The following is a 27,137-nucleotide window of genomic DNA, read 5'->3' on the forward strand; positions in this document are numbered from 1 at the left end:
GTCCCAGGTCTTGGGGGTCATTATAATCCCAACGGAGGTCTTGGTCTGGAACTGCCTGGGCCCCTAAGGGATGGTGGGCATTAGTCTGATGAACCTGGTCTGCATAGGCCCTAGCCTGGTCCCAGACCCTACTCCCTTCCTCAGGGAGAAGAGTATTGGACAGAATCATATAGAGATCATGAAAGGTGAGGCTGTAGGCTTGAGTTAAGTATTGAAACTCTTTAATATAAGAGACAGAGTTTGCAGTGTAAGATCCCAATTTTTTTTCTACTTGAGAAAGGACAAGCATAGAAAAAGGAACATAAACCCTTAAAATCCTGTCCGGCCTGGCGACCTGGCATCAGATCTGCTGGCATCTTGACCTTGCATTTGCCAGCCTCCAAAATGTGAAGATGAGGCTTGTTGTTTAATCCACCAGTGTATAGTGATTTGTTATAGCAGCCTGAACTAAGATGCTTACAAATTGAAGTCTATTTTAAAAATTATTTTGATAATGAGTTCAATATTTTTTATTTGACTTACAATGATTTCAGAAGAGATTAGGAAAGAAATTAATTAAAGAACTAGATCCTTGGGAACAATGATTTTACAAGGCTCATTTTCATTAATGTCATTCCTAGGAGAGAGATGATCACTGAGTTTTCTTCACAACCAGGTTCACCATGGGCAAGAAGGTCCTGCCTTCCCCACAAGGAGATCCTGCAGTCACAGGCTCCATCCTCCATCAATGATGACAGGATTGCCTGTCACATAGGCTGACTGCAGTAATAAACATAAAGAGACACAACAGTTAAACAAGTGTAACACAGGCTTGGAAATTTTTTTCTATGACTGCGAACAGTTGATTCTCATGCTAATAGAAAACCTTACTTACAATTTGAATTTAGGAAAATTGAAATTAAAGTTTGAATGATTTAGAACTGCTGACCTGTGAACTGGAGCTAAATGGCCCCTGTCCAGTATCCAAGAAGATGCTACATCTTAAACAGGATTAGTTGGGTATATGGTTTCAGAATCACAAAGTTAAGTAGTGGTGATATACAGCCATTCCCCAAACCAGGATAAAGCGTAGGTTAAAATACCACATATTCATTCTAATACTCAGAACTATTCAAAACTGGCTTAGTTTTGACTACTAATAGACTTTTCAACGTAAGTGTGTCAGTCATAAAGGGTTCATGTCAATGAATGTCTGTTTTTTAACAGATAATGTATATTTAGTTAACAAAGGATTTTAAAATATAATTTCTGGTTTACGATCACACAATTTTTCACTTTCCAAAGAACTAAAGCTGGAGTGATCCTTGTGGTAGAAGTTCTCCTCCTCCTTTTTTTTCAATACTGTGGATTGAACTCAGGTGTGCTCTACCACTGAGCTATGTCCCCAGCCTTTTTATTTTTATTTTAAGACCAGATCTTGCTTAGTTCCTAAGGCTGCCTTTAAACTAACAATCCTCCTGCCTCAACCTCCCAAGTTGAAAACTAAAAATCTTTTTAACTTAAAATGGATAAGTAAGTCTCCAAGTTGTGTTCTTAGTTTTAAATCAATCTAAATAAATGAAAGAGGTTCTAGAAAGACATTATACTATGAGTATGGAAATTTTAAAAGTTCGATATATGAAAACTGATACCATAAATCAGAAAAACTTGGGGGTTATTAGTCACATTACTAAAGAAATGATCCCTAAGTTGCTTCAAAAAGCAAACTCTAGCAGGGCATGGTGGTACATGCCAGTAATCCCAGGGGCTCAGAGGTTAAGGCAGGAGGATCAAGAGTTCAAAGCCAGTTTCACAATTTAGCAAGGCCCTAAACAACTCAGCAAGATCTTGTCTCTAAATAAAATATAAAAAAAGATTGGGAATGTGGCTCAGTGGTTAAGTTTCCCTAGGTTCAATCCCTGGTACCAAAAAAGAAAAAAGCAAACTCTAATATGAATTGCTTCTAGCTCCTCAACCAAAACAAAGCCATTTTTGTTACACATATTAAGAATATTTGATATTTGGCAACATAAGGATAATATGACTTATCATCAGCAGTATTTTTAAAGCAAATGAGCTCTTCTGAAGATATGGAGTCAGAGGAATCACACAGGCTAATGTGCTTGCTCCCCTAATAATCTGCCTAGCCCTTTCTCTGGCCATTAACAAGGTTTGCTAACAGGTCTGAGAAGTGGTGGCTCCTCTGTCACTAAAACATTTCAATCCTGTATTGGTCACATTCACCAGCCATCTGGTGTACACCATTTTACTGTAAAGAGGAGCTAACTGAAGGGTAAGACACCTCCTTAGTCCCACCCCAACCCCGTCCTCCTCTCTTCCCATTCATCCCAGATCCCTGTTTATGTAATATTCAAAGACATAAAACAAAAGAGGATGTTCTTGTGCTCTATACCTTATAATGTAGTTTTTGTTTTCTCAGCTGTATGTCATTTAAAAATACACACTAGGCATTAAGGATGAAATTGGTTACTAAACAGATGCACAGTAGGAGAGAATTAAGAATTTTCATACACAAAGAAAACTAAGTAATAGGAAAAAAATAGCCAGTAGAATTCTCCCTAACAAATCACCAGTAAAACTAAAAACACCACATATGAATCCTGACTCCCCTGAACACAACTAAATCTGATGAACCCTTAACACTCTTCCCAGTTCTTCAGAGGCTCTTGCAACCCTAGAAGTTCCCCTGACTTATATTTAATCAGGATGTCCCCAATTGTAAGTTTTCCTGTGCTCGGGACGAAACCCAGGGCCTTGTTTGTACTAGGCAAATACTCTAACCAACTACTGACTTATGTCCACAGTCACTATCACCCCTGGTTTAAAAATTTTATTTTGGGACAGAGTCTAAGTTATTGAGGCTGGCCTCAAATTTGCAGTCTTCCTGCCTCTTGAGGAAGCTGGGATTACAGGCATGTACCACCACATCTGACAAATTATCATTTTTGAAAGAAATCCTCCATTTCTTTTGCTATATGATTTTGAGACATTAAGGTTGAATAAGGGAGCCAAGTGTGCTGGTGCATGCCTACAATCCCAGCTACTCAAGAGGCTGAGGCAGGATGGTTACAAGTTTGAGGTCAGCCTTAGTAATTGAGCAAGTCGCTGTCTCAAAATTAAAAAAAAAATTATATATATATATATATATATATATATATATATATATATATATATGGGTGCAGATGTAGTCTCAATAGTAGAGTGTCCCTGGGTTGAATCCCCAGCACCATACACACACAAACACACAGAAGTGGAATGAGGGAATCACTGGCTCTGATCAAATGGCCTTTCCTTAAGTAGACTAAATCAGAACATGCCCCTATCTCGTAAACACAGCACCTCAGCATACATGTGCCAACCTGAACGACTTTAGGTTGATGAGAAAATAGTAGTCAAATGTGATGGAGGGTAATGAGCTTTCTGGGAAGAGGAATGCTTACTTCATCAGAAGCCAGATACACACAGAGCAGGGCTACTTCTTCCGCAGTTGCAAATCTTCCTGTCTTTTGTCTCTTTAGGAAGTCATTCAGTGCCTGGGATCAGAGACCATTCCAGACATCAGTGATGCTGGCTGACATGTGTGCACACCTGCAATTTCTTTAAGGTGTGAAAAGCAAGGAAATCTACAAAGGAACTATGGGTTTGCCACCTTGAAGAACCATCAGCTGGGGTTATGGTGATTCTTTCACCCAAGGTGCTCAAACTATCCATGATACAATGACACCCACAGATACTGTGACACATCAGAAAGCTGATATGAAAGAAGAATTTTTTTTTAATTTTATGGTAAAACATGTAACATGAAATTTACAATTTAACTATTTTAAGTACACGATTCTGTAGTGTTAAAGACATTCCAATTGTCTTACCACCTTCTAATCTCCAGAATGCTTTCCATCTTACTAAAATGAAACTCCATACTTACAAAGTAGTAACTTTTCATTCCCCTCTGCCCTGGCCCCTGGTAACCATTTTCTTTCTCTATGAATTTGTCTACTCTGGGTAAGGAAGAGGACATTTTTTTTAACCAAAATGTTTAAACATATTTAAAATTCTAGTAATACCTCTTCAGGATTTTCTCTGGCTTGTATTCTTTCTTGCAGAGATGGGGTATCAACGGTTCCTAAATCACAGGATGACATTCAGTTTGGTTACTTCTTTAAACCAAAAAAGTTGATAATTAAACTTCAAACTTCCTTTCCATATAATACAATTAGTGACACCCTTCTCCTTTGACTTAAAATGACAATTTCTCCTTGGCTGCCTGATCTCTTGACATGTAACTTCTTTAATAACATTACTATGATTTTTCTCAAACAGACTATGATTATTTGTAACAACCACAATGAGATGTAAATAAAATCATCCAAGCATTTTATCATCCAGTTTGCCTTAATGATCTCAAAAACATTCTTTGCTGATAAGTTTTCTGGAGGGATCCTTAGAACTCCAACACTGCCATCATTCTTGGTGATTTAGGTGGCTATAAATCTTCCTTAAAATTTTGCCTATTTTCATTGATTCTAAATTCCTGTTTTTAACCACTGTTTTAAATTTTTAATAAAAATTATGATTTGAAATGGTTTTACTTTGAAAAAGAAAAATAAGCTAGGCATGGTAGCATGTGTTCCTGTAATCCCAACAGCTCAGGAGACTGAGGCAGGAGGATTGCAAGTTCAAAGTCAACCTCTGCAATTTAGTGAGGCCCTAAGCAACTTCGTGAAACCTTGTCTCAAAATAAAAAGGACTGGGGATGTGGCTCAGTGTTTAAGCACCCTTGGGTTCAATCCTCAGCACCAAAAAAGAAAAGAAAAATAAGAATGAAACTAAAATTTCAAAGTCCACGTAGTTCATGTGTTTCTACAGCAAGCTCTCCAGACTTCTTATTTATTTATTTATTTATTTTTAGGTGTAGATGGACAATGCCTTTATTTTTATGTGGTGCTGAGGATCGAACCCGGGTCCTGCCCGTGCTAGCGAGCGCGCTACCGCTGAGCCACACTCCCAGCCCAAGACTTCTTTGTTAACTCATATAATCTGTAGTTTCTCTTTAGAGGACTTTTTTTTTTTTTTTTTTTTTTGAGACTGTACAGTCCAGTACTCTGGGGAACCATGTGATCTTTTGAGGTTGTAACAAATGTAACAAATGCTTTTACAGTCATACCCTCAGCTTCATCTTTAGAATATGCTCCTGAGAATGCCATAGATCTGATCTTTGCTCTGAAACCATTAATTAAGTTGGGCATGGTTGCATACAGCTGTAATCCTAACCACTACCACTCAGGAGGCTGAGGCAGGAGGATTGCAAGTTCAAGGCCAGCCTCAGCAACTTAGCAAGGCCCTATGCAACTTGACAAGACTTTGTTTAAAAATAAAATTATAATAATTATTTTAAAAAGAGAGCTGGAGATCCTTGGGTTCAATCCCTGGGAGAAAAAAAACAAACAAACAAACAAAAAAAAGAAACCATTTCTTAGTTGTGGTATCATATTTCCATTTTTAATGGAGAGGCTGAGAATCTTCAAAATCAGAAACCCTGACACCTACATGTCAGGTGAGCCCTTTCTTCAGGTTCTTTCTCTCTTCTTACACTTTGTCATAAGCAGACAGCACTTTCAACACGCTGGGTGGAAACTGCCTTAGCTAGATCACCCAGTTCATTAGAAATATGTTCTACCTTCACATTACTGCAGGAACTGAGGTCCGCTTTTGCCCACTTTCCAATGTTTCCCCCCTTGTCAACAGCTTCCTTAATGTCCAAAGTTTTACTATCAGGGGGTACCTTCACTTCCACACTCTCCTCAAAACCCTCAGAGCTTTCAGAGCTTCCTGTCACTGAGGTGGGTGAGCATGGCATCCTACAGGGCTGGTGCTGATGGCGATTAAATGAAAACTGTAGAGCAAGCCAATGCCTGCACATGAATTCAGCTGTCACTGGACTCTGCTGGGTCCATGACACAGACAGACAGACACCCTGTCTACGCATATCTGGTCGGAGATTCGTGACTCACATCATCAGCACCATCCCAGTCACACTCGTTCCTGCTCAGGTTTCTTCTGTGTCTCTGTGAATCACAGACCGTTCCTTGTTCCATAGACTTTGGGAACATTTTTTCCAATCTTATGAAAAATCCAGCTGCTGAAATAACCACATTTTCCAAACCATTTTGCCATTTTTTTCCCTCCACTGGGTAAACAGTACCAAGAATAGCTTACATTCAAGTATCACCAACGTGTACATCAAAACCCAGAGAAACCCTCTCTCCTGTTTTATTCTTTTTCTTAGTGTTATCTATCTTTACATTTCTACTCCAAGAAAAATAAAGCAGCATATCTCAATCACTGAAAATCGGTAGCTGGAAGGATATTTCATAGTTTTCCCTCCTGTAAGTGGTTTTTATCTCAAGATTCAAGCAGAATCTCTTGTGGGACTTTCCAAAAGTCAGGCAGTTCTCCCCCACATCAACTCCGTCCCCAAATTCTGGCATGCCATGCCCTTCAGTTTGGAAAGGTCCCACAGGTATTTTAAAAATAGTCCTCCCAAATCCTCTGACGTCAGCAGACAACTTCTGAAAACTATGATCTTGCGTAGGCAGTGTTTCTTTTTGGAGGACATTAATAATCATTGGGTACCCTCTATTCATTTTGGTTGGTGGAACTAGGTCAAAGCAATATCTATCAAACAGACACATCCACAGTTACTGAAAGTCTCACTTTTCTTCTTCCTTTGTATGAAGGGCCAGAACACTTTTTTTTTTTTTTTTGATAGAGATAGCAAACATTTTTGGCTTTGAGATCCATTTGGTCTTTGCCTTTGCAGCCTGAAAACATAGCAAATTGACTGTGAGTGTGTTCCAATAAAACTTTAAAACCAAACAGGTGGTATCCAGAGTTGGCCTGCAGACCTTAGTTTGCAGGCCCCTTTCTATTGCATAAAGAAGGGTTAAAGTCTCCTTTTGATTTCTGAGTCACCTCATGATTCGGATAGATCCCTATGTTGTGCCAGGCTCCCTTTGCTTTCTCCCTTCTGTCTTATAAACATGGTCACCCTGGTCTGATTCCCAAACATCAGGCCCTAACAAGTTTTGTCTTAGGCACTTGATTGCAAATTGCCCTGCACATGTGGGTGGCTTTTAAATCCTTTGTATCTGTGACTCATTCCTAATGACTAAGGATCTCTTTCCCAACTTACAACTGGAAGACTCTTACCTTAGGAAGACCAGAATCTTTCTTTTGAACTTTTCCCAATGACAGAATACAATGTAACATTTGGTAAATGAACTTACGCAAAACGTCTCTCACGGTGGCAAACAGGATATCAGAAAGGACACATTCATAGCCCTGAAACTGCCGGACTCACCTGGGCACACACAGTTGCACCTGATACCCTGCTGGATGAAGTCTGCAGCCACGGACTTTGTAAGGCCAATCACGGCTGCCTTGGTGGTGCTGTACACACACCTGTTCACCACTCCTGAGGGGCAAGGCAAAGAGGGACAACTGAAGGAATGTCTCTTTTAGAGAGGAAACACAAGGTAGTTTTCTCAATAGTATTTTCCTGCTTCCTCCCACCTCCTTTAAAAAAAAAAAAAAAAGAAATCAGGTTTTCTCCCTTAATAGGCCAGTTGCTGCATCTAGGAAAATAATTTTAGTATAGGCACAATTTAACTGAGACCCAGGTGTTGAGATGCTGCAGTTACTTAATAACCAACAGCAGTCTGCTTCTGTTGTCCATTGGTATAACTCTTAAGCAGATTCTAAAAGAAAAAAAAAAAGTGGAGGAGAAACAAAACCAAACAAAAACCAAGCAATATACACAAGTGTAGGCACTTCTTTACACTCCTCTCTTGAGCATGCTGAGAGTGTGTGTCCTTCAGAAGAAAAGGAACATTACCTCAGCAGTAGCTGTTTCATTTAAAACTCAAATCCACCTGAGCCAGGCTGTGACATTGTCTCCATTTTCCTCTGCCATCCTATTCCTTCCACTTGGCTTCTCATTCAGAAGCCAAGTCAACTGTCTTTGGGAAGCATTCCTCTAACCCATGGGCAGAGTCCCCTCCCCTATAATGTGAGGGCACTTTGCACAAACCTCTTGTTAGAACACTCTCACACTGTAGGGTGGTGTTTGCCTGCCTTTCTCCTCCTTTTGGACTATGAATTTGGGGAGGCAGGTGCTCCCTCTATCATTCTATCATCTTTTGTGATTTTTTGTTTGTTTGTTTTTACTTTTTCTGAGGAATAGAAGTTGATGTTAATGTTTATAACTGCACTTTACCATTTTGCAGAGTAATTTCAGGTACATGGATCTTTCCTTTCTTCTCCCTTTTCTTCATTTTCTTTCTTTCTTTTTCTTTTTTTTTTTTTTTAGACAGGGTCTCACTATGCTGTCCAAATTATGCTCAAACTCAGGAGCCTCCTACATCAGCATCCCAGGTAGCTGGGATTGTAGGTTGTACCATTGTGCCCAACTCAGTATATCATTTTGGATTAATTAACTGATAAATGTTTCCTTCCCCAGGTCAACATTCATCTCCATGTCCATTAGAAAAAATAAAAGGGAAGTGTTAGGGCTGGCCCAAAAATGGCTGTAGTAAGGCTCCTTCGCCAAAACTTCTGATGGGCTATATTCTTCTTCTTCTTCTTCTTCTTCTTCTTCTTCTTCTTCTTCTTCTTCTTCTTATTATTATTATTATTATTATTAAACTTTTTTCTTTTTTTTAAATATTTTTTTAGTTGCAGATTTTTTAGTTGTTTATATTTAATATTGTGCCAGGGATAGAACCCAGTACCTCATGCATGCTAGGCAAGCCCTCTGCCACTGAGCCACAACCCCAGGCCCTATGTTATGTTCTTAGTGTGTAGCCAGGGCTGGGAACTGACTATGTAAGGGTTAGTCAAGGCCAGAAACACTGTGACTCAGTGTATAGACTCAAGGTCACACACATTAACTTGTGAGTATGCACCACTACCCCCCCTGTCCCCTGTTGGCAGTGTGCCTTATTTGTTTGGCCTGCATATAAAAGGGGCCTATGGAAATGGGCTGGGGTGGGGGCGAAAATGGAACTGGGGGCTGAAGCTGAAGATGGGGGCTGGCTAATGGCTATGGCCGCCTCTGTATAAAGGTTGACCAATATGCCTCACATCTTCTTCTACCTGCTGAACCCTGAATCTGTTCCCTGGGACAGAGCCCCTGCAGGACAGGAAGACAAAGAAGATATTTTTATTTAATTTTGTCTATAACAATAGGTCTGATGGTCAAGGAATGTATTACCAACATTTTTAAAAAGCAGTTTTGAAATGATATATGGGTTTTATGACCTCAGCTATGTGTACTCCCAAACCCACAGCTCATAAATGTGTGCGTGTGAGCATCATGAACTCCAGAGGAAGGAAGGCACTCCTACCTTTGATGCTGGAGGCCACAGAGGACATGTTGATAATGTTGCCAGATTTCTGAGCAAGCATCTGCCAAAACAAAACAACTGTGAACGGGGAGATACTCTGTAAGCTCAAAATACTCTGGCTTTAAAATGCTTTAATTTACTTACGGTTTGCGGAACCAATTTAACCGTGGCATTAACTATTTGTGTTAGAAACTGTTAACAGTAAACCCACAACACCCGGCCCACCCATCTGCTGCTGGGAACTGGTGGCCTGTGACACATTCACTGACATCTCTGAGGAGCCTTACCACCTTCCCATAGTGCATGACCAAGGATGAACTCCGAGCCAAATGGAACACGAATGGAAGCCAGTCATTACGGTGTGTTCCTGATGTTAGGACATTATCATTCCATTCAACACACACACATGCACACACACACACACATCTTTTGTGTTGTGGAACTGGGCATTGAGCCAGGGGAGCTCTATCACTGAACTATACCCCAGAAATTTTTATTTTGAGAGAGTTGCACTGAGTTTCCCAAGATGGCCTTGAATGTCCTGCCCCAGCCTCCTGAGTTGCTGGGATTACAGGTACTAGCCCAACACCTATTTGTTGAATACTAACTGTTCCGGTGATTCAGAGATAAATGACACAGCCCTGTCTATAGGGAGCAGTCGATCAGCCAGCCAGCCTGGTGTGGCTGACATAATCAAAGTCTAATGACAGTGAAGAACTCCAGAGATCTAAGGGAAGGGTGGGTGCAGGAGGCACCAATCCAGGCTGCTGGTGGGGGGGTGGGCACTTGGAGGGGAGCTCCTGAGTGGGAGGTATAAGGACAGAATTCCAAAAACTAAAGTATTAGAAAAATAAAAGAGTGTTTCAAGGGAAGGGTATCACATGTACAAACCGGGAGGAGTGGATGGGCCTGGCTGGAACAGAGTGTATTGAAAGAATGAGGGTACAGAGTTCATCAGGGGCTAAACCAAAGAACCTGAGTCAGTGACATGGAAGGGTTTAAAGCAGAGGAGGAGAGGCCGATTCAGATTTAGGATTACAGAGACTACTAGGGGCAGCATTCAGAGACCCGTGAAAGCTGATGTAGTGATTGAGGAAAAGATGGTAAAAGTGGAGTATCAGAAATGTCCAAGGAGCAGAGGTAGCAATCACCAGCTGGGTAGGCAGGACTTGATATGTAGTTACTGCAGTGAAGTGAGTCCCACTCAGGACAGTGTTTCCTAAGGATGCCTCCCTCAGGCTTTCCCCACTAAAATGTAAATTCAACAAGAGGAGGGGCTTTGGCTATTTTGTGCCCTTAGAAAGGTTACACAGTAGACCATCCATAAAATTTGATGAATCAAAATTTCCTCAGGTGCTAGATTAAAAGACAGATTGCTGGGTCCTGTCCCAAACCTAACAGAATCTATAATACACACAGCTGCTATGAATTACAAAAAGGTTTTCAAATGAACGTATGCTTTGTTAGCCATAACATGAATGTTTTTTGAGATTCTAGGAATATGTGTGAGGACATGGGCACCGTGGCTGCTTTGGGGAAAGAAGCAGGAAGCTGAAAGAACTCTTGGCACTAAATTCCCAGTGAAATCAAACGGCAAGGCAGATGGCCAACAAGAATCAGATGGACATCACTACCCTAAGTACGTGTCTGACAACAATGGTGTGACTCTACTTTGTGTACAACCAGAGATACAAAAAACTGTGCTCCATTTGTGTACTATGAACTGAAATGCATTCTGCTGTCGTGTATAACAAACTAGAACAAATGAAAAAAAAAAAAAAGAACAAGGCAGAGATGGTGGAGAGTAAGAGAGCAGCAAAATGTTTGTTCTGCACTACCCCCACATCACTGCTGGGGGTAGTGCAGAACAAAGTAGAGAACTGAAGGAAACCCAGCAGGGTGGTCATATCATGAAAATAAAGTAAAGAAAGGGTTTTTAAAAGGAGGGGTCTTTATACACGATGCAAAGGATCTAGAGAAAAAAAAAATCACTTCTGTCAAGGTGAGTTTCTTTAGCAGTTTTCAGGAAAAAAAGAGGTGTAGGAAAGGGGAAGGCATGTGATAGACAAATCCAGGGTTAGGCTGGCCAAGATGACAGGGTTCTTTATTGTACTTTTTCTACTTCTGGTTTTTGTTTGTTTGTTTTGTTTGTAACTGAGGATTGAACCCAGGGGTGCTGAGCCACTGAGCCACATCCCCAGCCCTTTTTATTTTTTATTTTGAGATAGGGTCTCCCTAAATTGCTTAGGGCTAAGTTGCTAAGGCTGACCTCAAACTTGTGATCCTCCTGCCTCAGGCTCCTGAGTCACTAGGACTACTTTCTGTTTTAACACTTAGCTACTAATTGTACCTAAGAATTGACAATCTAAAATAGCCCCAAGGCATTGTGTGAATGTACTAAAGGGACACCCAGGGAAGCTGTGGTGACCCAACCATGTCAAGGAAGACAGCTAGGAAAAACTAACATTTTGTGTTTCCTTATATGATAAAGGGGGTCATCATGAATTGGGGTTCTCTTAAAGGGATCAGGAATGTTAGTAATGCTTACTGGTATAAACTATCTTACTGGTATATAAACTAAGCCTTAAAGTTGCTCTTTCTCATTCAATTTAGTAACTAATCTATTTATAATACACTGAGAATATATTCAAGCTATTTTATTATATAAAGAAGGCTATTTGTAGGCTCAGTCTCCAGTCTTCTGAAATGCAGTAATTCTTTGGGCAAAACTTAGAAAACAGTCACCTTGGAGGCATTCGTCCTGCCCACTAACACTCATACTATCCATTCCACCCAGGTCCATCAGCCAATTTTGAAGACATTGCTCACTTCTTCTAGGCTATACTCCTTCCCCAATACCAGCTCAGGCCAGGCCCAAATTTTTGCCCTAATGGATCTTCTCCTCTGGTAGAACTTGCATTCTGCATGGACCTCTTCTTACAGTATGTGCACCTTGTGCTCTGTTTTTTGACTGATCTTTCAATCTTGCAGTGTTCTTTCTTTCTTTCTTTCTTTTTTTTTTTTTGTATCTCCACATAAACAAAATTATTCTGCAACTGTTTCTGTGTTTTGACAACCGGATCTTTCCATTCTGCCCAGGCTCGAAATCCTGGCTTCCTCTGGAAAGTTCCAACTGGTATATGTGTGTCATAGTTTATGACAGGGAAGATCCTACATGGTTAGGGCTGGAAGTGATTGCACAATTTCTGGCCCTCAGAAAGAGAGAATGTGTCATCTCCCAAGGCACCTGGCTGATTTGAGACAGAATTGAGACTGTGCTTGGGGACTTCTGATGCAAGTGTTTGAAACTGGTAATTAAGTTAGTCTGAGTCACTTTTAACAACTTGCACTGAATCCTTCTGATTTTACATCCCAATTATAATGACCTCTCAAAGTTTTTTTTTAATAAATGTGTGTTATTGCCTCTTATAGATCATTGTTAAGATTAAAGTTGAGTATGTAAAAATGTAGGGATGCAGCTCAGTGTTGGAGTACTTGCCTTGCAAGTGTGAGAACCTGAGTTCAAACCTTAATACCTGGGGAGGGAAAAACCCAGAGCTTTAAATCATAGACAAGTTTATTAATTTACAAGTTGACCTTGGTATATTTAGAAAGTTAACCTACATGTTTAAATTTCAGCTTCACTATACTCAACACCTATTTGTGAGCACTTTAGCAGTGGGCTCTGTTTTACCAGTGAGTCTCATACATGTCTTACCCACTGGGATGTAATTTCCCCCTTACCATGGGCTCTGCTTCATCCTCATATACTGTGCAAAGGATCTGTCTTCCAAAAATACATGAAAGTTCCAAATAATATTTTATTTATATATATGTATATATAAAATATAATAATATAAACTAGCAGATTTATATTTTCATTCATTCCCTGAGCACACCTAAGATCCCTTATAGGAACTAAACAGATAAAACAAACAAAAAAACCCAAACATCTCCTTCATTATCAAGTTAGTTTCCTTAATCTTGCTGCTAATGTTCACCTGGATCTTTCTTGACATCTGGTTGACTCTTAGAGCAAAGTATCGGCTTTGCTGCGCCCTTAACACAGCTCTTCTCCAGTCCTGGGTTGACTGGCATTCAAAACCCCCAGTCATCCAATTCAGCTGGGATAGGAGGGTCACAGTGTCCCCTCTGCATTTCACCAGGGTTCACTTTACAAACTTGAGCTGAGCCAGTTCTGTACTCAGTCTCTTTCATTGTCTGCTATTAATGGCTTATGAGCTCATTCAAAGTCAGGGCTGCAATGCATCCTACATTTATACCCCCAGAGAACCTAGTAGAATACTTCATACTGAAAAGGGTTTTTGTTTGTTTGTTTTCAATTTATACTGGGCAATGAGTATTCCTTTACTGTTGCTATTGTTTTTGTTTTAATTACCTGCCCAGCTAACTTGTGTAGCAATCAAGTCCACTGTATTTTCAGTCCTTTTACAAGACTTAAATACTAACACTCTTACCAGGAAAGTATTTACACAAAGGAGCAAGGTTTACCCAAACAAGAAGGCTAAACTCTTCTACATATTTTTATAACTGTGCCATATCACAAAACAAATCACTATATCCCCAACAGGTAAGGTGCTCTGTCCTAACATGCCTTCATAATATTCCAGTAAGAAATGCCATTTCTTGCAGCAATTCAACCTTTCAATGCTGGTGGAATGTGTTGTGATTCAATTGTACCTTTATTCAGTCATGCTGCAGGGACAGTGGGCTGCATCCGTTTCATAAGGCTGTCATAAGACAGTGCCAAATATGGGGTGTATAAGGACAGAAATTTATATGTCCTAGTTCCAGAGTGCTTGCTAGAATGATTTCCTTTGAGGCCCACTCTTTGGCATGTAGATTGCCATCTTCTGTCTTGATTTTGGCATCTGTGCTTCTCTGTATCTTTAGTGCCACTTCCCTAAAAGGTTTCTAATGCTTGTTTGTAAAAGTAAATTTAAAATATTAATGAGCTTTATGAAGGCTGGAGAATTCAAAAGAAGTTAACTCAAGAGGAATGTTTGCTTTCTTTCATTTTATTTTTGGTACCAGGGATTGAACCCGGGGGCACTTAAGCACTCAGCCACAACCCCAGCCCTTTTTAAAATATTTTATTTACAGACAGGGTTGGGTCTCACTAAATTCCATAGGCTGGCTTTGAACTTGGGATCCTTCTGCCTCAGCTTTCGGAACCTCTGGGATTACAGGTTTGTGCTCCTGCACACCCTCTCTCATCTCTCTAGTACCCCTGTGGCTCAGCTAAAGCAGAAGCTAAAGGAAAATCTTCAGGGTAGAGAGAGGCAACAGGGTCCATTCATTATCAGTGAGATTCAGGAGGCACTGAATTTTCAGGCTTCAAATTTGGGTTTTAGCCATTGGTTGGTTGTGTGGCCTTGGGAAAGTGACCTAACCTCTCAGTTTTATCCTCCGTTTAGTCAGTGGATGTATGTTATGGTTTGGATGTGAGGTGTCCCCCCCAAACAAGAAGGTTCAGAGGAGAGATGATTGAGTTGTAAGAGTCTTAACCCAATCAGTGGATTAATCCCCTGATAGGGATTAACTGAGTGGTCACTGAAGTGGTAGTGTGCGGCTGGAGGAGGTGGGAATTGGGGCATGGCTTTGGGTATAAATTTGTATCTAGTGAGTGGAGACCTCTCTGTCTACTTTCTGATTACCATGTGAGCTGCTTCCCTCTGCCACACCTTTCTGCCAAGAGGTCCTGCCTCACCTTGAGCCCCAAGGAATGGAGCTGGCCTTCTATGGACTAAGACCTCTGAAAACGTGAGCCCTCAAATAAACTTTTCCTCCTCTACAATTGTGCTGCTTGGGTTTTTTAGTTAACAGCGGTGAAGCAGCTGATTAAAACAATGTGATAGGATAGTAACTATCTCATAAGCTTCTTCACAGTACTCACAACTCCTCCACATATTTTAGGTCTATTTAATTACCTGTTATCCTGTTTCACCCCTCAATAATGAAAGCTTTCTCATAAAAGGGATTTTGTTTGCTGATGGATCTTCTGTGGTTGAAATAGAGCCTGGCATGTAGAAAGTGTTTAATAAATATTCCTTGAATGTATGAACAGGGAGGTTAAGTGAATTAATTGATATCAAATGCCCAGATTTAAATGTTCAGTGCACACTAGTTGTTCTATAGTCACTCCCCAGGCATCCTTCCTAGGTGCCCAGCCTGGAGACTTAGTGTGGTGCTAGCCTGGTGGTGGTGGTGGCCTTACTTTAGGAAGGAATGCCTTGATCATCAGGTACATGCTGCGGACGTTGAGATTCATGGAAAAATCCCAGTCTTTTTCCTCACAGTCCAGGATGGTTCCATGATGAACAAAACTGAAAGAGGGGTTAAATAGTGGTGTCGGTGATGTCATTAAAGGGCTAGGGACAAAGCTCAGCGGTAAAGTGCTTGTCAGTATGCATGGGGCCCCAGTTCAGTCCCTAGCACTGTTCAAAACAATAACAACAACAACAAACTGCTATTAAAATGTATAATTCATTTGTGAATCACTCTTATTGACTTAGACCATTGTTTGCCTTATCAAGACTTTAAATAATTCAAACATAGTATCACTTAGCACTTTGTTAGTTTAGTAAGGATCCCAACAACTTAAACTAGAACGTTTGTTATCTGAGAACAATATTCTTTTTTTTAACAAGGACAGGGTAGGGAAGAAGAGCTTGAGAAGAAGATTTACATTAAACAGGGATGAGAGGTGGGAGGGAAAGGGAGTGAGAAGGGAAATTGCATGGAAATGGAAGGCGATCCTCAGGGTTATACAAAATGTCATATAAGAGGAAAGGAGGGGTAAGACAAGTTAATACAAATGGAAGAAATGATTTACAGTAGAAGGGGTAGAGAGAGAAAAGGGGAGGGGAGGGGAGGGGAGGGGGGATAGTAGAGAATAGGACAGACAGCAGAATACATCAGAATCTAGAAAGGCAATATGTCAATCAATGGAAGGGAAACTGATGTGATACAGCAATCTGTATACGGGGTAAAAGCGGGAGTTCATAATCCACTTGAATCAAACCGTGTAATATGATGTATTAAGAACTATGTAATGTTATGAACGACCAATAAAAAAAAAAAAAAAAAAAGAAAAAGACAAGAGTTTGGGGTCGACAAACCAGAGAAGCTCTATATCAGCTGCACTGGAAACATCAATGCTATTAAAAACAAATAATGAATCTAAGTCATCTACCCCATTCAACTCTATTTTAAGAGCAACAGTGCCCTCAGGTGGTACGAATTGAGTGCTCTCCAGGGAAATCATTGGCAAGAAAACCAAGTGTGAATCAGTGTCTCAGGATAGCAAAGCAACTTGGCTGCTGTTTACTTGCACAGCAGAACAAAACCAAACCCTAAAATACTCTGCTCTCCTGTTCCAGTCACACTTCCTCAGGAAAGCTTCCTAAACACTGGAGTCCTTATTGGTTTTGTTATGTAATCAATTACCAAATATTGTTGGTTGGGATTCCTTTGTGCTGCAGGACTCCCAGTTTGGCCAGATAGGTCAGCCCCTGCCAGCGAGAACCACCAACCACATGCTGTATTTCTGTATCCTCTACACTGCTGAAAATGTAATAAATGCTCAAAAACTAACTTAGCTGTTTTTGTCATGTCTCGAGGTGTATTGTTACATTTTAAAAATAGATAATCAGAAATCACTGTTTCGCTTCCAGACACTGATAACAGCACTGGTACTTCCACCGCACACGACACGGCATTGCACCAGTACCAGTTGTCTTCCATGGTCTGAAACTGCTTTTAGGCCCCAAGTGCGTGTCTCTCTGATTGTCTTACTTGCTGAATCTTACGGGTAACGAAAATGCCGTCTGGAATCTAGTCATACTTCTCAAGGAATGTATCAGGGTCCACAAGGAGTAACTTTGCTATATTATCAAAATTATTATTTTTTAAAGTCATAGAAAACTTTCTGAAAGTGAAATCAAAGAGTTATAAATTACCCAGCAACATTAAAGAGAACATCAATTCTTTCAACCTCACTGGCGAACTGATCGATTTGTTTCTTCTTTGTGACGTCAAGGACACGAGTTTGGATACCTGAAAGTGAAATAAAAGTCAATATTTACTATGTGGCACATATACACAATAGAATATTACTGAGCCATAAAGAAGAATGAAATTATGACATTTGCTGATATATGGATGGAACTAGAGAATATCATGCTAAGTGAAATAAGCCAATCCCCCCAAATCAAAGGCTGAATGCATTCTCTGATATGTGGATGCTAACACACAAAAGAGGCAGAGGATGTTCACTGGATTAGACAAAGGGGAATGAAGGGAAGGGAGCAGGGATGGGAACCGGACAGAACTTTCCTATGCTCATATATGAACACATGACCTGTGTAACTCCACATCATGTACAACCACAGGAATGGGATCCTAATCAGAATAAGACATACTCCATGTATGTGTAATAGGTCAATATACACTCTACTGTCATGTATATCTGAAAAGAACAGATATAAAAAAGAAAGTATAAAACATAAAGTACACTGAGATTATACACACGCATGCACGCGCACACACACACACACGCAAACACACAATACCTACTTACCAATAACCATAAAAATGTTTAATCTTGAAAATTGAGTTGTTTTGAAGCATGGAGAGTGAAGAATGCAGTATCTACCCAGTTAAGGCACACAGGATGGTGGGCTGTCATTACAGGGTCTTAAGAATCTTAAAAATCTCATTAAAATATATAACATCCCCCCCCCAGTACCCCATCCCTCTTCTTTTCCATTTCTAAGTTGAACAATAGGCTCCTTTCTGAGTGATGCCTTTAGGGTGAACACTCATTGAGTCATATAAGACATGTCCTAACCCAGCAGTGAGGACGGAAGTGGTACATTTCAGCCCATTCTTCCCTCAAAGACTGTGTTGCCCTTGGACTGGTTACTAAAACAAATCTGTGTTCTCTAACAAAATCAGCATTTATGTCTCTTTAAAAAAATACATATGGTTTATTTATTATTTTGATATACAAAGAAAAGATTAACAAACAGAGAAAAGGAGGACTGAATTTTTGCTTCAGCTAGACTTCACTTCCAGTATAGCAGCTTTACTTTGATTTCTTGGCATTATAATTCAACATATTTTGATTAAATTGGCTAATTCAAGGACTAATGTGAGCTTGATTCAAGTACACTGAGATTATACACACACACACACACACACACACACACGCAGGCACAATACCTACTTACCAATAACCATAAAAATGTTTAATCTTGAAAATTTAGCTGTTTTGAAGCATGGAGAGTGAAGAATGCAGTATCTGCCCAGTTAAGGCACACAGGATGGTGGGCTGTTCTATTTTACTGAACAGTTGACTTTTTTTTTTTTTAGTTGTTGATGGACCTTTATTGTATTTACTTATTTATATGTGGGGCTGAGAATCAAACCCAGTGCCTCACATGTGTGAGGCAAGCGCTCTACAGCTGAGCTACAACTCCAGGCCCTGAATGGTTGACTTTGAAACGGGTTCTCTGTTCTGATTTCTTTCAGGGTAATTGCAGTGCTCTGAGGTTGGAGTTAGATTGAGTGCCCTGCAGTAAATGTAGTTGCACACCTAAATCAGCTGGGTGATCTCTTAGGGTTTCTCACCACGATACGTGACTTTAGGGCTATGCTATCCCAGGATGGTAGCCACTAGTGAGCTACATGTGGCTTGTGAGCACTTGGAATACAGTTGGTGTGATCTGAAGCATGCATATATGTAAAATACACGTGGATTTTGAAGATTTAATATGAAAATGCTGCGATGTTGGTCAAAGGGTACAACCTTGCAGTTAGGAGTAAATTATGAAGACTAATGTACATAGTTAACACCATGTATTGTTTGCTTGAAATTAGCCAAAGTACCTTAAGTATTTTCATCACACACACACAGAGAGAGAGAGAGAGAGAGAGAGAGAGAAATATGTGAGGTGATGGATATCAAAATATCACTTTGGGGCTGGGGATGTGGCTCACTGGTTAAGCACTTGCCTAGTATACAGGAAGTCCTGGGTTCTATGGGGGAAAAAAATTCCCCAAAGCAGCAGCAACAACAATAAAACCAACCACATCATGTTGTACACCTTGAATACACACAATTTTTGTCAGTTACAGTTACAACTGTTACAACTCAATAAAGCTGAAAAAAACTGATTGAGGCTTGTAATAAAGTTGCAATAGTTCAAATCAAAAGACTAATTATGAAAAAAGAAGGCATAATATTTTGCTAACTTTTAATACTGAGTACATGTTGAGATGATAATATTTTAGATAAATTGGGTTAAATAAATAATAAAATTAATTGCCACCTGTTTTACTGTTTTAAAGTGGCTGCTAGAAAATTTACCAATACACCCGTGGCTCACATCAGGTTACTATTGGACAGGGCTGCTGTAGAGAACAGAAGAGTTGTCGTGAGTAGGTAACCTAACAAGTCTTCACACATAGCTTGGTAATTTGAAACTTAAGTTCTCAACATATTGATACATAAAAAGTTTTAAGTATATATCTTCAAATTTTTTTCCAGTCTTTTTCTCTTTCTTTCTTTCTTTTGGGTAATAAACTCAGGAATGCTTTACTACTGAGCTACATCTTCAGTCCTTTTTAATTTTTCATTTTGAAACAGGGTCTAGCTAGGTTGGGATTCTCCTGCCTTAGCCTCCTGAGTCTCTGGGATTAAGGGTGTGCACTATCACTTGCCCTTTTTCTTTCTTTCTTTTTTTTTAGAAGTGGAATTCAGTTTTGCTTTGTCCTCTCCATGACTACCATGACTTCCTCTATTGAAGACAGGAAGAAAAGTCCCAGCCTTATGCCACAGAATTCAAGTACTCAAGTACTTGTTAGAGGTGGCAAGACACCTGTTTCTCCAGGTTTTGACTCTGAGAGGTGATGCTTTCAGTATCAGGGTAGGGAGGAACTGCTGCCAAACCACTCGGAATGTCTTCTGGATTAGTCAGTGCCCCAATTTGTAAAGTGCTGCTGGTGTTAATATCTGTCAAGCTGTCAAAAGTGTCCACACTTGTAACAAACAGTACAAGAATCCCAAAGCCATTGCAGAAGTCCTTCCCAGCTGAGTCTGGTCATTATTGCAGAGCTGCTTTAACCTCAGAGACGCTGTCCCTCACCTCAAATGAAGCCTCTCAGATGCTCTTCAGGTGATGGACTGTAATTTGGAAACTCATCGGGTGTATCAAGAAGAGCTCAATGGGCTGGGGTTGTGGCTCAGCTTGCCTTGCATGTGTGAGGCACTGGGTTTGATCCTCAGCACCACATAAAAGAATAAATTAATAAAGTTGTTATGTCCAACTACAACTAAAAAAGAAAAAAACGATATGAGGCAACCACATCTTAAAAAAAAAAAAAAAGAATAGCTTTCAAATCCTGTGGATGTCACTCAGCCTGCTACTTGGAGGCTGAGGCAGGAGAATTGCAAACCACAGGCCAGCCTTGCAACTTAGGTAGACCCTGTCTCAAAAACAAAAATTAAAAAGGTCTGGTGATGCAGCTCAGAGGTTCAGCACCCCTGGAGTCAATCCCCAGTACCAGAATATTCTTCTTTTATTATTTGATTTCATTTTTTTTTTCCTGGAAATAGATGGTGTTCTCAGAATTCTTACTCTATGAGCTAATCAAGGAAACATGTCTTCCAAGAAAAAAAAAATGGATGGTCTAACTGCAATATACAATGATCAAGAACCCCAACAACAAGGAAAGTCTAAGAGCTGGGTGCCTGGATATGCACACTAATCCCACCCACTCAGAAACCTGAGGCTGAAGATCTAAGTTCAAGGCCAGCCTGGGTAGGTTAGGGAGACCCTGTCTGAATAAAAAAAAAAAAAAAAAAAAAGCTGGGAATACTGCTGAGTGGCAGGGCACCTCTGGGTTCATGCCCAGTGTGAGGGTGGGGTGGGATGGGGGAGCATACAGGGCAGAAAAGTGGCCTGAATGTGGAGAAGGCCAAAGACGTTCATAGGGACACTCAGGTTCCTTCCGCTCCACAAGAAGATGAGCATTACTGTGAAATGGACCCAGAAAACTAAGCTCACAAACAAATCAGAGTCATTAATTATTCACCAAAAAGGAACAAGAATACAAGATCTTCTGTCCTACTGTGGGAAGAGCCGCTTTCCAGCATTTGATAGTAACAATGTAGAAAAATCATGTGAAATAAGAGATTGAAATCAACTGTTCCCCCAAATACAAAATTGCTGATTAGCCTCCATGTTTGAAAGTGTTTAAAAACTGAGGGTGGAAGCACAACTGATCCCAAGTGCACGTGGCGGTGGACAAAGGCAGCTGGTGGTGGGACCTGCACAGCCCCAGGCTCTGGCTCATCATCTGAGCCTGAGCCCTGCACCCACAGTGCCCCTTCCTCCATTATCCAGGTTTCATTTAAGGACCCAGATTTTTGTGTGTTTTGAGGCCAATGAGCCAGAACCTAAAGAGGCACCAGTGTTGCTGAGCTAAGGAGCTCATTAAGCAATGCCTGGCATATAGGAAGCGCTCTCTCTCTCTCTTTCTTTCTTTTTTTTTTTTTTGGTGTGTGTGAGTGTGTGTGTGTGTGTGTGTGTGTGTGTGTGTGTGTGAGTGTGTGTGTGGTGCAGGGGATTGAATCCAGGGCCTATGCATATGCTAGGCAAGTGCTTTATCACTAAGCTACCTCCCCAGGCCAAGGAGCTCTCTTTGAACCTTCAAAGGTCATTGCTTTGTAATGCCTGACAGACTCTGAACCCCAAGGCCCCGCTGCTCACAGCTTACCTGGGTAGTTTTCCAGTTCCTGAAGTTTGGACTCATTGATGTCGGTGGCTATGACTTTGGCACCTTCATTTGCAAAAGCCTGGCAGACACAAAGTACAAATAACTACCTCGTTTACTCGATTAAAATGCTCAGGGGAATGGAAAACATCTGATCTTTTTTCTTTTTTCTTTTTGTTTTCATGGTTGTTTCCCCTATAAAATACGTGGAATTTCAAACTACCCAGTCTTGCTTCCCTTCCCCCACTCTGATTATTTTTATGTATTTATTTTCATCATTCTTTAGAACAATGTGACATATATTCTGCATGTCTTTTGACTTTTTCTCTTTAATATCAAACAACATAGTATTTAATTTAATTTTTTTTTGTATTGGGGATTAAACCCAAAGGCACTTAACCACTGAGCCACACCCCCAGCCCTTTTTATTTTTTATTTTGAGACAGAGTTTCACTAAGTTGCTTAGAGCCTTGCTAAGTTGCTGAGGCTGGCTTGGAACTTACCATCTTCCTGCTTCAGCTTCCCGAGCTGCTGGGATGATAGGCATGCACGACTGCACCTGGCTAAAATTCTGTTTTTAACACTTCTTTAAAAAATGTTGTTATTCCATTTTTAACTAAATTCCAAATTATAAGAGAAAAGGGGTTGAATTTTCCTCCTGGGAGTATACTAGCACTTTCATAAAGTTCAACCATGCCCCTTACGACACATTATTAGCTCAGGTAGGTGGTATAATGTGGGAGAAGTTGAGGTAAAGCACAAGACAAGGGTAGCCTGACACTTTTATAACTCTGGAGTCCTAATCCTGAATTGACACGATTTCAGAAAGCTATGCACCTCTGTGAGACCCCTGCAGTAAATTTATTATGGTACAGAAACATTTTTGAGGCAGAGAACTACATTTCTCAGCATCCACAGTTATGGGTGATATCCCATATTCTGTGGATGTATTCATTCCTTTATCTGCTTCAGGTAGTGTGACTTTTTTGGTAACTTAGGACAACAGAAAGATAAAGTTGATTTAAAAAACAAAATGCCTGGGGATGTAGCTCAGTGGGAAGAGCACCTGCTCAACATGCTCACGAGTCTGGGATCACTCAGTGCCTGCCCCCCGCAAGCAGAGCAGAATCAAATAACCAGAGTTCAACATTTATATTGGGCCACATAATTCAACACTTCAAAAGTGGGCAAGTAAAGAAGACAGTGACTCACCACAGCAGCTGCCCGGCCGATCCCCTGAGCGGCAGCTGTTAGGATGATGACTTTCCCATCAAGTCGACCCATGAGGAAACCTGTGGTTTAATCTAAAGACAAATGCATTCCATGGCTTACACTGTAGCCCCTGGTCTTGTGCAGGCCGCGACGTCTGGAATGACAGCTCTGTGTGCTGCCGTAAGAATGTGAGGACAGCACCCCTGTTCCAACAGTCCCACCATCCGAATGTCCTGGACACTTTACTCTAGATACCTAGCCTCGTCTCTCAAAATCATTCAGACAACACACTGAGGTGATGACAGGCGATGGACTCCCGATGGAGAGGACACCTCTGACCCTGCTCCTCACTATCCTCCCTGCTACCCCTGCACCCATTGCTATAGCATCGTTTGTGTCCCTACCACCCAGGGCTGCTTCTCGATTTCTCTCCTGTAAACTTCTGTCGAGGTTGCAATATCGATAACTTATGATTTTTTTTTTCTTGTTCGTTGAAAAGATTTCCTGATTGGCCTCAGAGATGAACAAAAGGGCTGGAAAAATCGAATCATGTCCAATGTCCCCATTTTACAGAGGAGGAAACTGGACCTGCCCGTTAATAAAGCCAGTCAGTGGCAGAGCCAGAACTAAACTTGAATTTCTGGCTCTTTTGCTGTGACAACAATCCATCACACCACACTGCGGATCCTCTTTTAAAGATTAAACATGTAACAGTCACACTTGAACACATAGAGTCAGTAATTTCTAAAAGCAAAGAATGAGAAACTCTGACATAAGGGAAATTCATTGTGCCTGAGATATTTGGCTAAACTTGTACTGCACATCATAGGGTGAGAGGAACAGCTAGTGATGAGCTGGGATTGGGGGAGAGTCTAGTGGTGATCAACCATGTTCCTTTTCTTGCTCTGCTCTGTCCTTCAAGTGTACCTCTGACTTCATACCAACTCACAAAGTGGCTGCTGTGGCCCAGACATCACATTTATATTCTAGGAAAAAGAGAAAGGGAGGAGTAAAAACTAAAGCCTTTCAGCAGGGCGTAATGATGCACACCTGGAATCTCAGTCCATCAGGAGGCTGAAGCAGGAGGATTGCAAGTTTAAGGCCAGCTGCAGCAACATAACGGGACCCTGTCTCAAGATAATAAATAAAAAGGGCTGGGATTTGTGGCTCAGTGGTTAAGTGCCCCTGGGTTCAATACTTTGTACCAATACGCTAAAGCCTTTCAGAGAGGCCTCATTTTCTGAGGAATGAAATTAACTAAATTATGCTATGTGCACATATGAATATGTCACAGTGCACCCAACTCTATGTATAATTATAACAGACTAAACAAAAATTAAAAAAAAAAAAAGAAATTGGAAATTTCTTGGAAATTTCCACCTACATTTCATGACTCAGACCTGTACGACTTGGCCACTCTAACAGCAAAGGAGGTGAGCAATTTGAGAATTTTGTTTTCCAGCCATGAGAAAGTGAAAAGCAAGAGGGAGGGTGAGTTGGATGGGTGCCTAGTGAGCCACCTGACTGCACTTCCACAGATGGTCCTCACTGTCACTCGGCTCACTTGCCTGCCTGATAGAGTAGAGGTTGCAGGCCTGGCCCGTACCTGCCGCCCCTGCCCTGTACCCAAGGCACCCTTTCCTTTCATGCCTCCACACCTTGGACCCAACTCCACACGCTAAAGCACCAGTTCTTCCTGTAGGCAGAGGGCTTGAGGATGCATGGAAAGGACACCACATGATCAGAGAGGTATTTCAGAAAGATCACAGCAAAGAACAAGCCTGGGCAGGCGCAGGGCGGTGTGGGTGGGAGGTCCTGCAGTTGGTCTGAGAGGTGCTGGTGAAGAGAGAGACCTGGAGGATGACAAGCATGTCAGAGATGAGACACAGGGCCTGGTCACCAATGAGATGCTGTGATTTGCCTATTGTTGTACAGAGATGAGTGCAAACCTGGGTCTTCTGACTGCAGGTCCAAGAGACGGCCCTGTGGCTCAGGGCACTGACACATGATGCTCGCAAGCCCAGCAGACCTCTTTAAACTCCCACTGTGGCTCCAGGAGCCTGCAGCTCACTCACCCCAGATGGCAGGAGGTGATCAACCAAGAGGAGTTTGTCCTGAGGCCACTTTTCCAGAGGCCATTTGGAGACAAAGGCAGACCCATTTCCAGGAGATAGCACCTTTCTTATGGCTTGACCTGGCCGACTTTCAAGACTGCCTTGCTGAAGGTCTCCCAGACTTTACAGCATTCTGGATGTTTCCATCTCACCTGGCTTTGCTCTTTCTCCTTTCCTTGGTGATCTCATGCCTCCTCAGCCTTACCTAGTTCCCTCTGCATTTTCTGGCACAGGAACATTTCCCCAAATACCATCCACACCTGGGTAAGTATGTCTAGAAGTCAGCCTCTCCGAGGACCAGACCCAGACAACCACACCATCATAACTAGTTCCCATCATAACTAGCTCCAGGGACCAGCTTACAGCTCCCTGCTAAGTGGAACTAAGCTCCACTTAGTTCCCAATTGTTAGGAAACAGAGAAGTGGTTTTTACACTGCCTGACCTACTCTGCGACAATGAGTTTTTTCTTCTTACAAGAGAGATAAAATTTCACATTAAATACAAAAGAAGTTGGAAAAATTCTACATGTACTTTAGAAAGACTCTAGCTGTCTTTATGGTCCTCCAGTCCTAAGCATGGTGTATTGAGAAGCTGTTATTTTACAATACCCTTCTAGGTAATGCAGGGTTCCTGTCACTGTAAAGGAACTCGTCCAAAGTAAAGAATCTCTGACACCCAGAGAAGCACTTAATGAATACCCAGTGAAGCACAAAGCATTCTTTTTTACTCACTTTGAAAACCTCCCCCTACTTGGCCTCCCTGTTGTTCTGAGTCCAGATTTTGGAGCCAAAGCTTTCACATTAGGTAAGTTTCATTCTCAAACTAAAACAGATTTCTTTGGGAGAAATGAGTGCAAACATAGCCAGACATGGTCAAAATGAGGCAACTCCTAGTAAATTCAATGTGAACACTGAGCACATTGGTTTTCTTACTCTAAATATTGGGGTACAATGTTAATTTTGATCAGCAGAGGCAAAAATAGAGCATTTTAAGGATATCTAAATGTTTCCATGAGCCAGACAGAAAAATAATCACTTAGGATAGATACTGTAAAAGTTCTCCATTTCTTTAGCTACTTTGAATAACTTATAAATATGGGAAGTTTTAAACTTGTTAAAAAAGACCTGTCTTTATCCTGATCTAACTGCTGAGATTAATCTCAAAATATGCAATGTACAAAGCAAAGCAACATCTGAGCATTAAATCTTCCCTTCCCACAGTCCAAAGTTTTGTTTTATAAGTATTAGGAAATCTTACTTTAGAGGAATGAGTACTTGGCGTCTCCTCTAGATCCAGGCAGGAAGGAGTAATAGACTTGAGATCTTTGTTCAGAAGCAAGTCAAGCGCTCAATAATGCATGCTGGGATTCGTAGTTCAGATTCCTTCCCAGTACTAGTTCAAGTTCTTTTTTTTTTTTTTTTTTTTTTGAGGAGTTGCATCAGCCATATCTTTTATGTGTGTGTGCTGCCATCTAGTGGACGACAGGTATAACTGTTATCTCCCAGTAGAAGAAGAGTGGAAAATATCTTCACATCTCACTTAGGATGTGAGGTCATTTCCTTCTCAGCCTGTCTCTGACCGTTTTTTGGGCTCCTATCATTCACT

General features: G+C 41.0%; 1 protein-coding gene and 1 pseudogene across 2 annotated transcripts; both read right to left on the reverse strand.

Annotated features, from left to right (window-relative positions):
* Positions 1-247: 247 nt before the first annotated feature.
* On the reverse strand, positions 248-26,877 carry Bdh2 (3-hydroxybutyrate dehydrogenase 2). Of its 2 annotated transcripts, XM_026398118.2 has the most exons (11): positions 26,790-26,859; positions 25,076-25,270; positions 23,418-23,509; positions 22,209-22,287; positions 17,387-17,483; positions 15,643-15,751; positions 9,405-9,465; positions 7,361-7,474; positions 4,065-4,123; positions 3,441-3,533; positions 248-759 (listed from the first exon to the last, which is right to left on the reverse strand). In XM_026398118.2, exons 3-11 carry the CDS (start codon positions 23,487-23,489, stop codon positions 706-708), a joined length of 738 nt encoding a protein of 245 aa, XP_026253903.1. In that variant the 5' UTR covers positions 23,490-23,509; positions 25,076-25,270; positions 26,790-26,859; the 3' UTR covers positions 248-705. The 2 variants fall into 2 exon arrangements, with proteins under 2 accessions (XP_026253903.1, XP_026253902.1); XM_026398117.2 differs by lacking the exon at positions 25,076-25,270 and having other exon boundaries at positions 26,790-26,877.
* Positions 20,556-21,612, reverse strand: LOC144257301 (derlin-2-like; annotated as a pseudogene).
* Positions 26,878-27,137: the final 260 nt, after the last annotated feature.

Source organism: Urocitellus parryii, chromosome 10, assembly GCF_045843805.1.
Source record: "Urocitellus parryii isolate mUroPar1 chromosome 10, mUroPar1.hap1, whole genome shotgun sequence".
Lineage (NCBI taxonomy): Eukaryota > Metazoa > Chordata > Mammalia > Rodentia > Sciuridae > Urocitellus > Urocitellus parryii.

Excerpts from the sequence above, each read along its gene's own strand:
- Bdh2 (XM_026398117.2), bottom strand. The coding sequence starts at position 23,489 with ATGGGTCGACTTGATGGGAAAGTCATCATCCTAACAGCTGCCGCTCAG. Across the intron at positions 17,484-22,208 it reads GGAACTGGAAAACTACCCAG|GTATCCAAACTCGTGTCCTT; the intron begins GTAAGCTGTGAG and ends TTTCACTTTCAG. Across the intron at positions 3,534-4,064 it reads CCAGAGAAAATCCTGAAGAG|GCACTGAATGACTTCCTAAA; the intron begins GTATTACTAGAA and ends CTCTGATCCCAG.